The 14,287-nt window shown below is 43.7% G+C and overlaps 1 protein-coding gene across 1 annotated transcript in view; it reads left to right on the top strand.

Moving 5' to 3' along the window:
- Nucleotides 1-13,967, top strand: part of LOC143771742 (transmembrane protease serine 11G-like) — a 57,777-nt gene extending 43,810 nt beyond the window's left edge. The window contains exons 7-10 of the mRNA XM_077260608.1: nt 4,711-4,879; nt 5,898-6,157; nt 10,466-10,608; nt 13,489-13,967. Of these exons, the coding sequence (XP_077116723.1) occupies nt 4,711-4,879; nt 5,898-6,157; nt 10,466-10,608; nt 13,489-13,650 (734 nt within the window). The 3' untranslated portion in view covers nt 13,651-13,967. The remainder of the gene's footprint in view (nt 1-4,710; nt 4,880-5,897; nt 6,158-10,465; nt 10,609-13,488) is intronic.
- The last annotated feature ends 320 nt before the right edge of the window (nt 13,968-14,287 follow it).

The following is a 14,287-nucleotide window of genomic DNA, read 5'->3' as shown; positions in this document are numbered from 1 at the left end:
CCATTCCACTGAGACTGCCCTGACCAAAATTACTAATGACTTACTTACAGCCAAAGCTAACAGACAATTCTCTATACTCCACCTTCTAGACCTGTCCTCTGCATTCGACACAGTTGACCACTGCCTCCTACTACAGATCCTCTCTTCCTTTGGGGTCAAAGACCTCACCGTATTTTGGATCTCCTCATACCTTACCAACCGCACATTTAGCATTTCCTACTCCCACACTACCTCTTCATCTCGCCCCCTCTCTGTTCGTGTCCCTCAAGGCTCTGTCCTTGGGCCCTTACTCTTCTCAATCTATACACTGGGCCTGGGACAACTCATAAGGTCCTATGGCTTCAAGTACCATCTATATGCTGATGACACTCAGATCTACCTCTCTGGCCCAGATGTCACCTCTCTGCTCTCCAGAATCCCAGATTGTCTATCAGCCATATCCTCCTTCTTCTCCTCTTGCTTCCTCAAGCTCAATGTGGACAAATCTGAACTAATTATCTTTCCTCTATCTTGCATATCTTCCCTACCTTATCTATCTATCAAAATAAATGAAATCACACTTTCCCCTGTCCCCAAAATCCGCTGCCTCGGAGTAAAGGCCCCGTCTCACATAGCGAGATCGCTAGCGAGATCGCTGCTGAGTCACAAGTTTTGTGACGCAACAGCGACCTCCATAGCGATCTCGCTATGTGTGACACGTACCAGCGATCAGGCCCCTGCTGTGAGATCGCTGGTCGTGTCGGAATGGCCTGGACCTTTTTTTGGTCGTTGAGGTCCCGCTGACATCGCTGAATCGGTGTGTGTGACACCGATCCAGCGATGTCTTCACTGGTAACCAGGGTAAACATCGGGTTACTAAGCGCAGGGCCGCGCTTAGTAACCCGATGTTTACCCTGGTTACCAGCATAAATGTAAAAAAAAAACAAACAGTACATACTCGCCTTCTGATGTCCGTCAGGTCCCTTGCCGTCTGCTTCCTGCTCTCACTGACTCCCGGCCGTACAGTGAGAAGTGAGAGCGCAGCAGTGACGTCACCGCTGCGCTCTGCTCTCGCTGTACGGCCGGATCTCAGTCAGAGCAGGAAGCAGACGGCAAGGGACCTGGACACCGAAAGGCGAGTATGTACTGTTTGTTTTTTTTGGTAACCAGGGTAAACATCGGGTTACTAAGCGCGGCCCTGCGCTTAGTAACCCGATGTTTACCCTGGTTACCCGGGTGCTGCAGGGGGACTTCGGCATCGTTGAAGACAGTTTCAACGATGCCGAAGTCGTTCCCCTGATCGTTGGTCGCTGGAGAGAGCGGTCTGTGTGACAGCTCCCCAGCAACCACACAGCGACTTACCAACGATCACGGCCAGGTCATATCGCTGGTCGTGATCGTTGGTAAATCGCTTAGTGAGACGGGGCCTTAACTCTGGACTCTGCCCTGTCCTTCAAACCGCACATCTAAGCTCTTGCCACCTCCTGTCACCTCCAGCGCAAAAATATTTCCATAATCCATCCTTTCCTCAACCCTCACTCTATCAAAATGCTTGTGCATGCCCTCATCATCTCCTGCCTCGACTACTGCAACATCCTCCTCTGTGGCCTACCTTCTAACACTCTCGCACCCCTCCAGTCCGTCCTTAACTCTGCTGCCTGACTAATTAATCTCTCTCCTCGCTACACTCCTGCGTCCCCTCTTTGCATATCCCTTCACTGGCTCCCAATTTCCCAGCGTATCCAGTTTAAATTACTAACACTGACCTACAAAGCCATCCATAACCTTTCTCCTCCGTATATTTCAAAACTAATCTCTCAGTATCTTCCCTCACGTAATCTCCGGTCCTCCCAAGACCTCCTTCTCTCCTCCACGCTTATTCGCCCCTCACTTCTCCTGAATATCCCCCATACCCTGGAATTCTGTGCCCCAACACTTCCGGTTATCCACCACATTTGGATCCTTCAAAAGAAACCTGAAAACCCAATTCTTCAAAGAAGCTTACAGCCTGTAATGACCACACGACCACCTCAACACCATTGGAGCTACTGCAACCCTCAACCTACTGTCTCCTTAATCCTGTAGAATGTAAGGGGTCCTCTCCCCTCTGTATCAGTCTGTCACTGTTAGTTTGTTTACTGTAAGTGATATTTGTATTTTGATTAGTGTTGAGCGATACCGTCCGATACTTGAAAGTATCGGTATCGGATAGTATCGGCCGATACCCGAAAAGTATCGGATCTCGCCGATACCGATACCCGATACCAATACAAGTCAATGGGACTCAAGTATCGGAAGGTATGCCTTATGGTTCCCAGGGTCTGAAGGAGAGGAAACTCTACTTCAGGCCCTGGGATCCATATGAATGTGTAAAATAAAGAATTAAAATAAAAAATATTGATATACTCACCTGTCCGGAGGCCCCTGCACCTTACCGCTGTTAACCGGCAGCTTCCGTTGCTTAAAATGAGCGCGTTCAGCACCTTCCATGACGTCACGGCTTCTGATTGGTTGCGTGCCGCTCATGTGACCGCCACGCGACCAATCACAAGCCGTGACATCATTCTCAGGTCCTAAATTCCAAATTCTAGGAATTTAGGACCTGAGAATGACGTCACAGCTTGTGATTGGTCACGTGTCGGTCACATGAGCGGCACGCGACCAATCAGAAGCCGTGACGTCATGGAAGGTGCTGAACGCGCTCATTTTAAGCAAAGCTGGCTGCCGGTTACTACCAGGGCGCGTCAGAGGGTGAGTATATCCCTATTTTTTATTTTAATTCTTTATTTTTTACATGGATATGGATCCCAGGGCCTGAAGGAGAGTTTCCTCTCCTTCAGACCCTGGGAACCATACACTGGGAACTTCCGATTCCGATTCCCGATACCACAAAAGTATCGGATCTCGGTATCGGAATTCCGATACCGCAAGTATCGGCCGATACCCGATACTTGCGGTATCGGAATGCTCAACACTAATTTTGATGTAACCCCTTCTCACGTACAGCACCATGGAATTAATGGTGCTATATAAATAAATAATAATAATAAATGGTGGGTCATTATCCCTTTAATACTCCATAATTTCGATAATTGATATAGAATTTTTGTTTAATTTTTGGCTGTACTAATATATTTTGGAAGTCCAGTCAATTTCCAACCAATCAGGCGGCAGACTGATCGCTAGGTCCTTGTTTTATTATATACATTTTAATTTATAACACTAAAAGGGATCTAAGAGGTAACTATTCTCCTTGCGGAGACTGACATGTCGAGCCTGACATGCCAAGGTGAGGAGACTTTTAATCATTGCAATGCTCCTCCGGGAAATAAGCAAATTATCTCTTCAGCGAGGAAGAGGACTAGAACTCTAGTGCCACCTATAGGAAGTAGCAATCCTAAAAGTCAATATCAACCCTTTAACGAGCCTTGCCACATGACTTAGGATAAAAGCCAACAGCAAAATCTCAATTTGCAGACACAGTGTTTCGGGATACTGCACCTCATCAGTGCAAAGTGTACGATCTGGGTTGGCCGGGTGAGAGACAATTTCCCAGAGGAGCATTGCAAGACTTAAAAGTTTCCTCACCTTGGCATGTCAGGCTTGACATATCAGTCTCTGCAAAGAGATTCATTACCCCTTAGATCCCAGTCAGACGCCTCTCACCCAGCACTGCTTTTGGCTTTTATCCTGTCATGTGGTGAGGCTCGATAGAGGGTCAATATTGACTTTTAGGATTACTACTCCCAATAGATGGCGCTAGAGTTCTAGTCCTCTTCCTTTCTGTAGAGACAATTAACAATAAAAGGTCATTTTTATTAGTTCACATTCCTTTCCTCCTCCTTTTCCCTTTCCCGCCCATAAACATTTTTTTATAGATCAAGGGCGTCCCCATGTGGCCACTGGCTGTATCACTCCAAACAGGTTGGTTAGGAATCACTGACCTAGGGTCTGGGCTAATGTGTCATATACAAGGACAGATAAGATTCATTTACTTAACAATTTTAGCAATCAGCTATCAGTTCCATTAGGCTAGTTATATGAAGGAGTGCCTTTAGGTAAACAACAGCCCAAATGAAAGCCAGAAGTGAGAGCTGTGCACCCCCTGGCTTAATACCATCCTCTGCTTAGAGCCCCTGCGGTCAGTTACCAAGGAAGAACCTCTGAAATCAATTCATCCATTTTTACAATGGATTCCTATAGCTCAGGGAGCAGCCTGCAGTGTTAGGTAATAGAGACTTCAAGGGTGGACCACCTCCTTACCTTTAGCCACCTTTAATGGGATGTATGGGGTTAAAGTGTTACTCCCAGTTCTGTAAGTTATTACTGATTGCTGTGGATGTAACCACTGGTACGCCAATTCTGAGAGTACATTTTCATCACAGTACAGCAGAGCAGCGAATGGGCGACCTCTGCTCCATGCCTTGTCTGTGGCACTGCTCTCTGCTTTTTCTGGCAGTCCTATATACAATGAATGGCCAAGCATAGGCACCTCCACTCCATTTAGAATGGGCTCGACAAAGACGGGGATCCAGATCCCTGTGCTGAAGACCTCTGGGGTCCCAGCACTCAGACTCCCCCAGGGATCAGAAAGTTATCTCCTTTCCTATGGATAGAAGATAACTTTTGATGATGAGAAAAACCCTTTAAGGGGCGTTTGTCTGAAGCAATACATGACTTTAACATTTTATAAACATTGCCTGACACCATATTTAATTAATTTCTGAACAGACTGTGGAGTCGGAGGACCTTCAGTAACGAGCAGGATAGTAGGAGGTGAACCTGCATCTATGGGGTCGTGGCCCTGGCAGGCCAGTCTGCACCTTAATGGGATCCATAAGTGTGGAGCGTCACTGATCAGCAGGACCTGGCTCCTCACTGCTGCTCACTGCTTTGATAAGTAAGTGCTCATCTCCATCCTACATCATGCATTTACCACTGGAACAATAAGAAGTTTACTTAGTTTTGATCAAAGCAAATGAGACTATTCAGTAGATTCTAGATGTATTTTCCCTGTGTTACTGGCATATATAGAGGTGCAATATGGTTAATACTTATGGGGGCACTGTAGCTGATGTTGGTATGGGGGCAATATGGTTAATACTTATGGGGGCACTGGAGCTGATGTTGGTATGGGGGCAATATGGTTAATACTTATGGGGGCACTGGAGCTGATGTTGGTATGGGGGCAATATGGTTAATACTTATGGGGGCACTGTAGCTGATGTTGGTATGGGGGCAATATGGTTAATACTTATAGGGCACTGTAGCTGATGTTGGTATGGGGGCAATATGGTTAATACTTATGGGGGCACTGTAGCTGATGTTGGTGTGGGGACAATATGGTTAATACTTATGGGGCACTGTAGCTGAAATTAGTGTGGGGGGCAATATGCTAAATACTTATGGGGTACTGTAGCTGAAGTTGGTATGTGGGTGATGCATTTCATATTTATGGGGGCACCGTGTTTTCCATTTTAAACACTGGAGTTGGCGCTTAAAGACATTTTTGTGGCCAAAAATGATTGCATCTGTCGGCGATGAGATGGTTATAGTGCCACTTTAGAAACGATGATTACAATATATCAAAATGATTTTGCTCTCACCATACAAAGTGCTTCACACACCATACATGGTGCCGAGAGGCATGGCTTGCACCTAATTAGAATTGCAGCATTTTGGAGGATTTAGCATAAGCCGATAAATCAATTATTGAGTTGTCCTTTACCATAAAGCCAGTGGAAAGAAGAATTCATGCAGATATACATGGAATCTATACACGGGAAAACACTAGGAATAGGGCAGTGGACAAAAAGGCCTTGAGGGTAAAATGTGAACAGGGCCTTATGCCTCGTATGTTGTGTGGTACACTGAAGTGCTCAGTTTTCATGTTTGCATAATTTTTTCTGTCTCCTCAGTGATAACAGCGCTGATATGTGGACAGTAGTTCTAGGTACAATTTCATCAAAGCCTGAATTTGGATTCAAGCTGAAACAAATTATAATCTATGAACCTTACACCAGCGAAACGCACCAAAATGACATTGCGCTTCTTGAGTTGTCCGATCCAGTTAACTATAACCCAAACACCCGATCCGTATGTCTGCCAAGCAGGTCCGAGAACTTTGCGGATGATAAGTCATGCTACGTTACGGGATGGGGAGCACTTGTATCCGAAGGTCAGTACCAAATGTATTATTAAATATTATTATTATTATTATTATTATTATTATTATTATTATTAATAAAATGCCATGTATTAAGTAATTGTGTATTATTTCTATGGAACTTATATAAATGTGTTACCCAAAGCAGCCTAGCCCCAGCAAGTCTGAGAAAAGAAGCTCATACAGTGGGGCAAAAAAGTATTTAGTCAGTCAGCAATAGTGCAAGTTCCACCACTTAAAAAGATGAGAGGCGTCTGTAATTTACATCATAGGTAGACCTCAACTATGGGAGACAAACTGAGAAAAAAAAATCCAGAAAATCACATTGTCTGTTTTTTTATCATTTTATTTGCATTTTATGGTGGAAAATAAGTATTTGGTCAGAAACAAAATTTCATCTCAATACTTTGTAATATATCCTTTGTTGGCAATGACAGAGGTCAAACGTTTTCTGTAAGTCTTCACAAGGTTGCCACACACTGTTGTTGGTATGTTGGCCCATTCCTCCATGCAGATCTCCTCTAGAGCAGTGATGTTTTTGGCTTTTCGCTTGGCAACACAGACTTTCAACTCCCTCCAAAGGTTTTCTATAGGGTTGAGATCTGGAGACTGGCTAGGCCACTCCAGGACCTTGAAATGCTTCTTACGAAGCCACTCCTTCGTTGCCCTGGCGGTGTGTTTTGGATCATTGTCATGTTGAAAGACCCAGCCACGTTTCATCTTCAATGCCCTTGCTGATGGAAGGAGGTTTGCACTCAAAATCTCACGATACATGGCCCCATTCATTCTTTCATGTACCCGGATCAGTCGTCCTGGCCCCTTTGCCGAGAAACAGCCCCAAAGCATGATGTTTCCACCACCATGCTTTATAGTAGGTATGGTGTTTGATGGATGCCCCCCGAAGAAGCACATCACGCGAAACGCGCGTCAGGGCCTCTTGCTGGACACTGACCACACAGGAACACAAATGGGTAAGCCCAATAGATGCTATAGCTCTTAATTACTTGTGCACTTTATGGGCATTGTTGCAATACTAGGGGGATTTAGGAGTGATTGGGATAGGCACAGTACACGCCATTTGCTGTTATTTTTTCCAGATATCCTTGTCCTGCCTTGGCTCCCCTCCCATTTACACCCAGCAGTATACCTTGCTGTTTGGGTGACATAAATTGCTTGGGCTATCCACATTTAAAACCCTTACTATATTATGTGTATATTCCTATGTGGCTGGTTGTCCTTCTGAGTCATTCACCTTGTCCTCATCCATTTTGTCAGTACATGTATTTAATATTTTTGTATGTTATTCATTAAATAAATTTACACTTGTTCAGCAATAAGTGTCATGCGTTTATATGGGGCATCAGGCTCTTGGTAGTTGATAGGATTTCTATATTTGGGGAGTTTGCCCCCCCGTTTCCCGTGTAGGAGTGCTATGGGCACTCCTTGTGACAGGGAGTGTTTGAGTAAATGTTACGTCCACAGATTCGGTTTTTGTGAAGTATATGACGAAAAAAGTAGTATGCAAAAAATAAGGCATCACGTTAGAAATTAGATATATAAATATTTATTAACACATAAGCCAAAAAAAAAAACACATAAAACCAATTAAAAAGCCGAAAGGCTATAAAATAAATCAGACAGAAAGCAATGATAAAGTTTCAGTCCACCCTATCTGCCAAATGATACAAAAAGCCCAACAGCGATAGCCGACTGAATGTGATAAAGGAGTGCACGCCGGATTCATAACACATACTGTATATCACAAGGAAGGGCATCAAATAAATGCCAAAAGTGAAAGTTCGCCAAACATATAGGAACAGGCACAATAAATATCCCACTTTAATAGTAAGTATTCTTAGAACATATACAAATCTGTGGTCAGATATAACACTGCCCATGTAAAACTGTCTATCTAATACAGCATAATATGTATGCAAGAAACATTGTTATAGAAAATCCTTAAAACAATATAACATACTACCAGCACCTCAAAGAAGGGATCATCAGAAGGATCGAGTAATAAGCATGTTGGGGCAACCTGTATAGGGAAATAAATAGAGCAGATAGGGGTGTGAAAATCCCACGCGTTTCGCCACTAAATGTGTGGCTTCATCAGTGGCATAAGTACAATGCAAAATGGCTAAGATATAAATATATATTGAGTTAATGACCACGTAGTTTTTCAGGAATACAGCATATTTTACTCCAATCACATGTAGCCATTACTAATAAATTTAAAAAAGGACTGATTTCTAATAAAATCGCAACAGTTTTTCAGCTACATTGGTGTACCTGGGTACATAGCGAGCGCTAAGTGTAGACTAAGCACACGTTCACATGTTCAGTATCTGGTCAGTATTTTACCTCAGTATCTCTAAGGCTACTTTCACACATCAGGTTTTTGCCGTCAGGTGGGATCCGTTGAATTTTTAAAAAACGGATCCGGTGCAAAATGTGAAAAACTGATGCGACGGATCCGGTTTTTTGCTGAATCCGGTTTGTGGTTGTTTTTTTTAAACCGGGGATAGAGTTTGGATTTCCTTTTCCGGAGAGGAGAGAGAGAGAGAGGGAGAGAGGCAGAGAGAGAAATATTCCAGAAAGGAAAATGTATGATTTGTGTAAAAAAAAACTGGATTCGGTCACCGGATTCGGTCATTTCACCTCACGTTTCATACATTTTTCGCCGGATCAGTCGCTATGCGGTTTTCCACCGGACAGAAAAAACGTCCTCTGGGCATTTTCTCCGGCCTCCAGAAAACTAATTTTTGAAGGATCCGGCAAAAAAACGGATGAAACGTTAGGCCATCAGGTGCAATCCGGCACTAATACAACTCTATGAGAAAAAAAACAGATCCGGCAGAAAAAAAACAGATCCGTTTTTTTTAAAATTCGCCGGATTGTGCCTGACGGGAAAAACCTGATGGGTGAAAGTAGCCTAAGCCAAAACCAGGAGTGGGTGATAAATGCAGAAGTGGTGACATGTTTCTATTATACTTTTCCTCTGATTGTTCTACTCCTGATTTTGGCTTACAGATTCTGAGGTAAAATACTGACCAAATACTGAACGCGTGATCGTGGCCCAACCCTACGTATGGTCTTGTTCTTCCAACTTTTTTTAATTTTAATGTATCCTTGTAATTGCATCCTGTAAAGTAGAATAATGTGGATAAGCATTTAGTCTATCAAAACCATTCCTGTGCACTCTCATTATCTTGGTGCATAGATCTATGTGTAGAGCCCCCAATGCACACAGGATGGTCAGCTGGACCTACTGAATCTACTGAACATGTAATCTAATGCACTTAAAGGGAATCCGTCACCAGGTTTTGGTTAATTTCATGTGTATGGTGGCTTCCTGAGTCTCCCCCAACAAATGATGTCAGAAGAAAGAAGAGTCTGGGCATTGGAATTTCAAAGGCCAGTGATTTTGTTTTCAGGGAAGACAGAGGGCTTTTATCCTTTCTCCCCACTGAAAACACAGGAACGCTCTCCTAGACCAATCCGAGTGCTCATGTGTGGGGGGAATTGGTAGAGAGAGCACACATAAAAATAATCAACTTTGTAATAGATTTTTTTTAGACAAATTTACTTCTATCGCCTCCTAGATTAATCTTATACTTTCAATTTATGGGTAAAATCTTACTCCATGAAGACAGATTTCCCATTACTGAGACAGGACGGAAGTTGGAGCTTTTAAAATACTAAGGAAAAGGGAGAAGGAGGAAGAGAAGGGAGGCGATAGAGGCAGATACAGCGATTCTGCTGCAACAATTCCAGTTCTCCATAGAACTTTATAAGCACCAACTGTCATCTCTTATCTCATAATGGGAAAATCTATATTCACAGATCTTACCTGTGAATTGAGAATTTTGACAATGAATGATTAGTTCTGGTGGAGAAATAGGCAGATTTCTCTAATAAGATAGATTACAAAATTTCTTATTTTCTCTTGCACTATTATTTTATGACAAAAAAATAAAATAAAACGACTGTTAAACTTTAAGGCTCTGTTCTCACTTGTGTAGTGATTTTGGCTGAAAACAAAAACCACTATGAATGGCTGGTGTACAGTAACTGCACATGTGCCAGGAACAAACAGAACCTATGACATTAGCGAGAACACGACCTTATACAATTGCAAGTAATTAGCTAGAGATTTACAACAAGATGCTATAGATGTACAGAACAATATAAACCGAGAATCTAGACTGTTCTACTTCTAAGTAACTAACTATGATAACCTTATAAGCAAAAAATGGGAATTCCCTGGTTGCTTTGACAGCATAAAATCAGATTTTTTTTAATATTCACCCTTTTCAGGCCCGCCATCGCCAACTCTACAGCAAGCTGAAGTAAAGATAATCAACTCCAATCTATGTGGCAGCCAACAGATGTATGGAAATGTAATAGATCCATCCATGATATGTGCTGGATACGTTGAGGGGGGAATTGACGCCTGTCAGGTAAGTTAGGGAGTATTAGTTATATGCTAATTACACTGTGTGCTTCAGGGACTGACGCATCATTAACGCACCTGGTAGACCAAGTGGATAGGGGCCACTTCTGTCTCCAAAGCAGGTGGAGTTGTGAATTATAATGAGCTATTGGGGGCCCAAATACTGTTATTGACCAGGAGCCCTCTTCTGTCTATGCCCGCTCCTGATGTGCATAGTAAATATAGGAAAACTGACTGAACAGCAATCTAGTCTGAACTGGTGCATAACCAAAAAAAGACATATAGTAAATAGATCAATGGCTGCACTCATTTTTACTGTACTAAAGCAAGGAAATGTGCGATGCATGAAATGTGAATAGCATAATGGCTTGTGAAATCTATGAAAAAACACATGAGATGCTTAGCACAAGATTTGGCCAAAAATTGTGAGCCCATCCACCAAACGTCAAGGTAATCTCAGATCGGATGGGTACCTGACTTCTCTGCCTAGTGTGAACACTTACCTATGGCTAATAACATGGTAAAGCCTGCATTTATAGAAAGGTCGGAACCAACTGTGCTGCATACAAGCAGTCCCTCGCCAGCTTCAAGTCCACGCTCACTGCCGCAAAACAAACTTATTTCTCATCTCTTGTATCCTCCCTGTCTTACTACCCTAAACAGCTTTTCAACACTTTCAATTCTCTACTCTGTCCCCCAGCACCTCCTCCCTTCCCTCTCATTTCTGCTGAAGACTTTGCCTCCTTCTTTAAACAGAAGATCGATACGAGCAGAGAAAGCTTTGGCCCGCAGCGCCAAATGCCCCTCTTAGCTGCTCAACCCTGTTCCTCCAAAACCAGCTCTCCACCCTCCTGTCAAGATCGCATCTCACCACTTGCACGCTTCATCCGCACCCGTCCCATCTCATCCCTAACCTCACCACAGTCTTCATCCCAACCCTAACACACCTCTTCAACCTCTCACTCACAACTGGTGTCTTCCCCTCATCCTTCAAACATGCCAAGATCACACCCATCCTCAAAAAGCCCTCCATCGACCCATCCTCTATGTCTAGCTATCGCCCGATATCTCTTCTCCTTTATGCCTCAGAACTACTGGAACAGCATGTCCATCTTGAACTGTCCTCTCACCTCTCCTCCTGCTCCCTTTTTGACCGGTTACATTCTGACTTCCGACCCGATCACTTAACTGAAACTGCCCTAACTAAAGTCACCAATGACCTACTAACCGCCAAGAACAAGCGACACTCCTCTGTCTTCCTTCTCCTGGACCTGTCTTCTGCCTTTGACACTGTGGACCATTCCCTCCTGCTACAGATTCTATAATCTCTTGGCATCACAGACTTGGCCCTATCCTGGATCTCGTCTTATCTAATAGACCGAACTTTCAGTGTTTTCCTCTCCCACACCACCTCCTCACCTTGTCCCCTATCTGTCGGAGTCCCACAAGGCTCAGTTCTAGGACCCCTACTCTTCTCCATCTACACTTTCGGCCTGGGACAGCTCATAGAATTCCACAGTTTGCAGTATCATCTCTACGCCTATGACATGCAGATCTACCTATCCGGACCTGACCTCACCTCCTTACTCACCAAAATCCCACACTGTCTGTCTGCTATCTCGGCCTTCTTTTCTGCTCACTTTCTAAAACTGAACATGGACAAAGCAGAATTCGTCATCTTTCCCCCATCTCACTCTACCCCTCCACAGACCTATCCATCAAGGTCAATGGCTGCTCACTTTCCCCAGTCCTGCATGCTCAGTGCCTCGGGGTGATTCTCAACTCTGCCCTCTCTTTCAAGCCATATATCCAAGCTTTAGCCTTCTCCTGCCATCTCTAACTCAAAAATATTTCCCGGATCCACGCATTCCTTGATCATGAAACCACAAAAACACTAGTGCACGCCCTTATCATCTCCCGCCTTGACTACTGCAACCTCCTACTCTCTGGCCTCCCCTCTAGCACTTTGGCACCACTCGAATCCACACTACACTCTACATCTACACTCTGCTGCCCGTCTAATCTACCTGTCTCCCCGCTACTCCCCAGCCTCTCCCCTATGCCAAGCCCTTCACTGGCTTTCTATCGTCCAGTGACTCCAGTTCAAAACCCTTACTATGACATACAAAGCCATCCACAACCAGTCTCCTCCATACATCTGTGACATGGTCTCCCCGTACTTACTTACACGCTTAACTACTCCCCTCTTATCTCTTCTTCCCACAACCGCATCCAAGACTTCTCCTGTACTTCCCCCATACTCTGGAACTCTCTACCCCAACACATCAGACTCTCGCCTACCATAGAAACCTTCAAAGAGAACCTGAAGACCCACCTCTTCCAACAAGCCTACAGCCTGCAGTGATCCTCAACCTACTGAACCACCGCACAACCAGCTCTACCCTCTCCTAATGTATCCTCACCCATCCCCTGCAGACTGTGAGTCCTCGTGGGCAGGGTCCTCCCTCCTTTTGTACCTGCTAGTGCCTTGTTTTTTGCTCATGTTTATTGTATTTGTCTATATTTTCCCTTTTTCACATGTAAAGCGCCATGACGGCAAAAACCTGATGTGTGAAAGTAGCCTTAGCTTTCTGACCCCTGCTACATGCTATATTTAAAAACTCTGATTGTGTCACAATTGCTGCAGCCATTAAACTAAGTGATACGTCGCTGGAATCAGGGTTTCTGTCCCTACATTATGCTGTTCTCAGATGAGGTAGCTAAAACAACAGATTCCCTTTAATAAAGTCCATAGGTATATTAACATATAATGGCATATCCTGGCATTTATAAAAGCTCATTGTCTGTTCACAATGATTGGATATACTGTATCTCTTAGCTTTATAGATGAACTAATTTGCTGTTTCTTATGTTTTCTCTTAATAAGGGGGATTCCGGAGGTCCCCTGGTAACTACACAAAATAATGGAAAGTGGACGCTTATTGGAATTGTCAGCTTCGGATATGGATGTGCCTTAAGGAATAAGCCTGGTGTCTACTCCAGTGTCACCTATTTGCGGAATTGGATCAATAAGCATTCGGGCCTGTGATGTACAACAGTTCTATTTCTCATAGTTCAATACTTATGAAATTTGAAGATTATATCTTGGGTCCAGAGCACTTTCAGATGAAGATGGTGATATATACTATTCCAGAGATAGATAGCGGTCCATTTTCTCCAGTAAAAGAGAGTACGCCTATATGAAATACATGGATAAGGAAGTGTCCATATAGGAAATACCCTGGAAAATAGGAGGCTCAATATTGACCACCTTCTCCTGATTTCTTCAAAATGCCTCACGTGCAAAAAAGGAAAGACATAAAAAATACTGGGCTAATCCTATGTAAATAATAAACTCAGTGTCAGTGCTTGTCTTCTAATTTCTACCGGTCAGTGCTAACAGCTTCCATACACATTTAGGTGGCCTCCCAACTGTTCCCAACACATGAAGTCTAGGGAGAGATGCATTGAGCATGTTAAAGTGAATCTATCAGTAAGATTAGCTCTCTGCACTCTCCAAAATCATATCTAGGGGCAGGATGGTCTTTGAATTAGAAATCCACTGACACCTTTATATCTTCTGTTTCTGAATTCCTCAAAAATGTGTGTTTTATTATATTGTGAGCCCCAACGGGGACAGCGATGATAATGTGTGCAAACTGTAAAGCGATGCGGAATATGTTAGC

This window comes from Ranitomeya variabilis, chromosome 1, assembly GCF_051348905.1.
Source record: "Ranitomeya variabilis isolate aRanVar5 chromosome 1, aRanVar5.hap1, whole genome shotgun sequence".
NCBI classification, from domain to species: domain Eukaryota; kingdom Metazoa; phylum Chordata; class Amphibia; order Anura; family Dendrobatidae; genus Ranitomeya; species Ranitomeya variabilis.
This window is presented reverse-complemented; position numbering and strand designations above follow the sequence as displayed.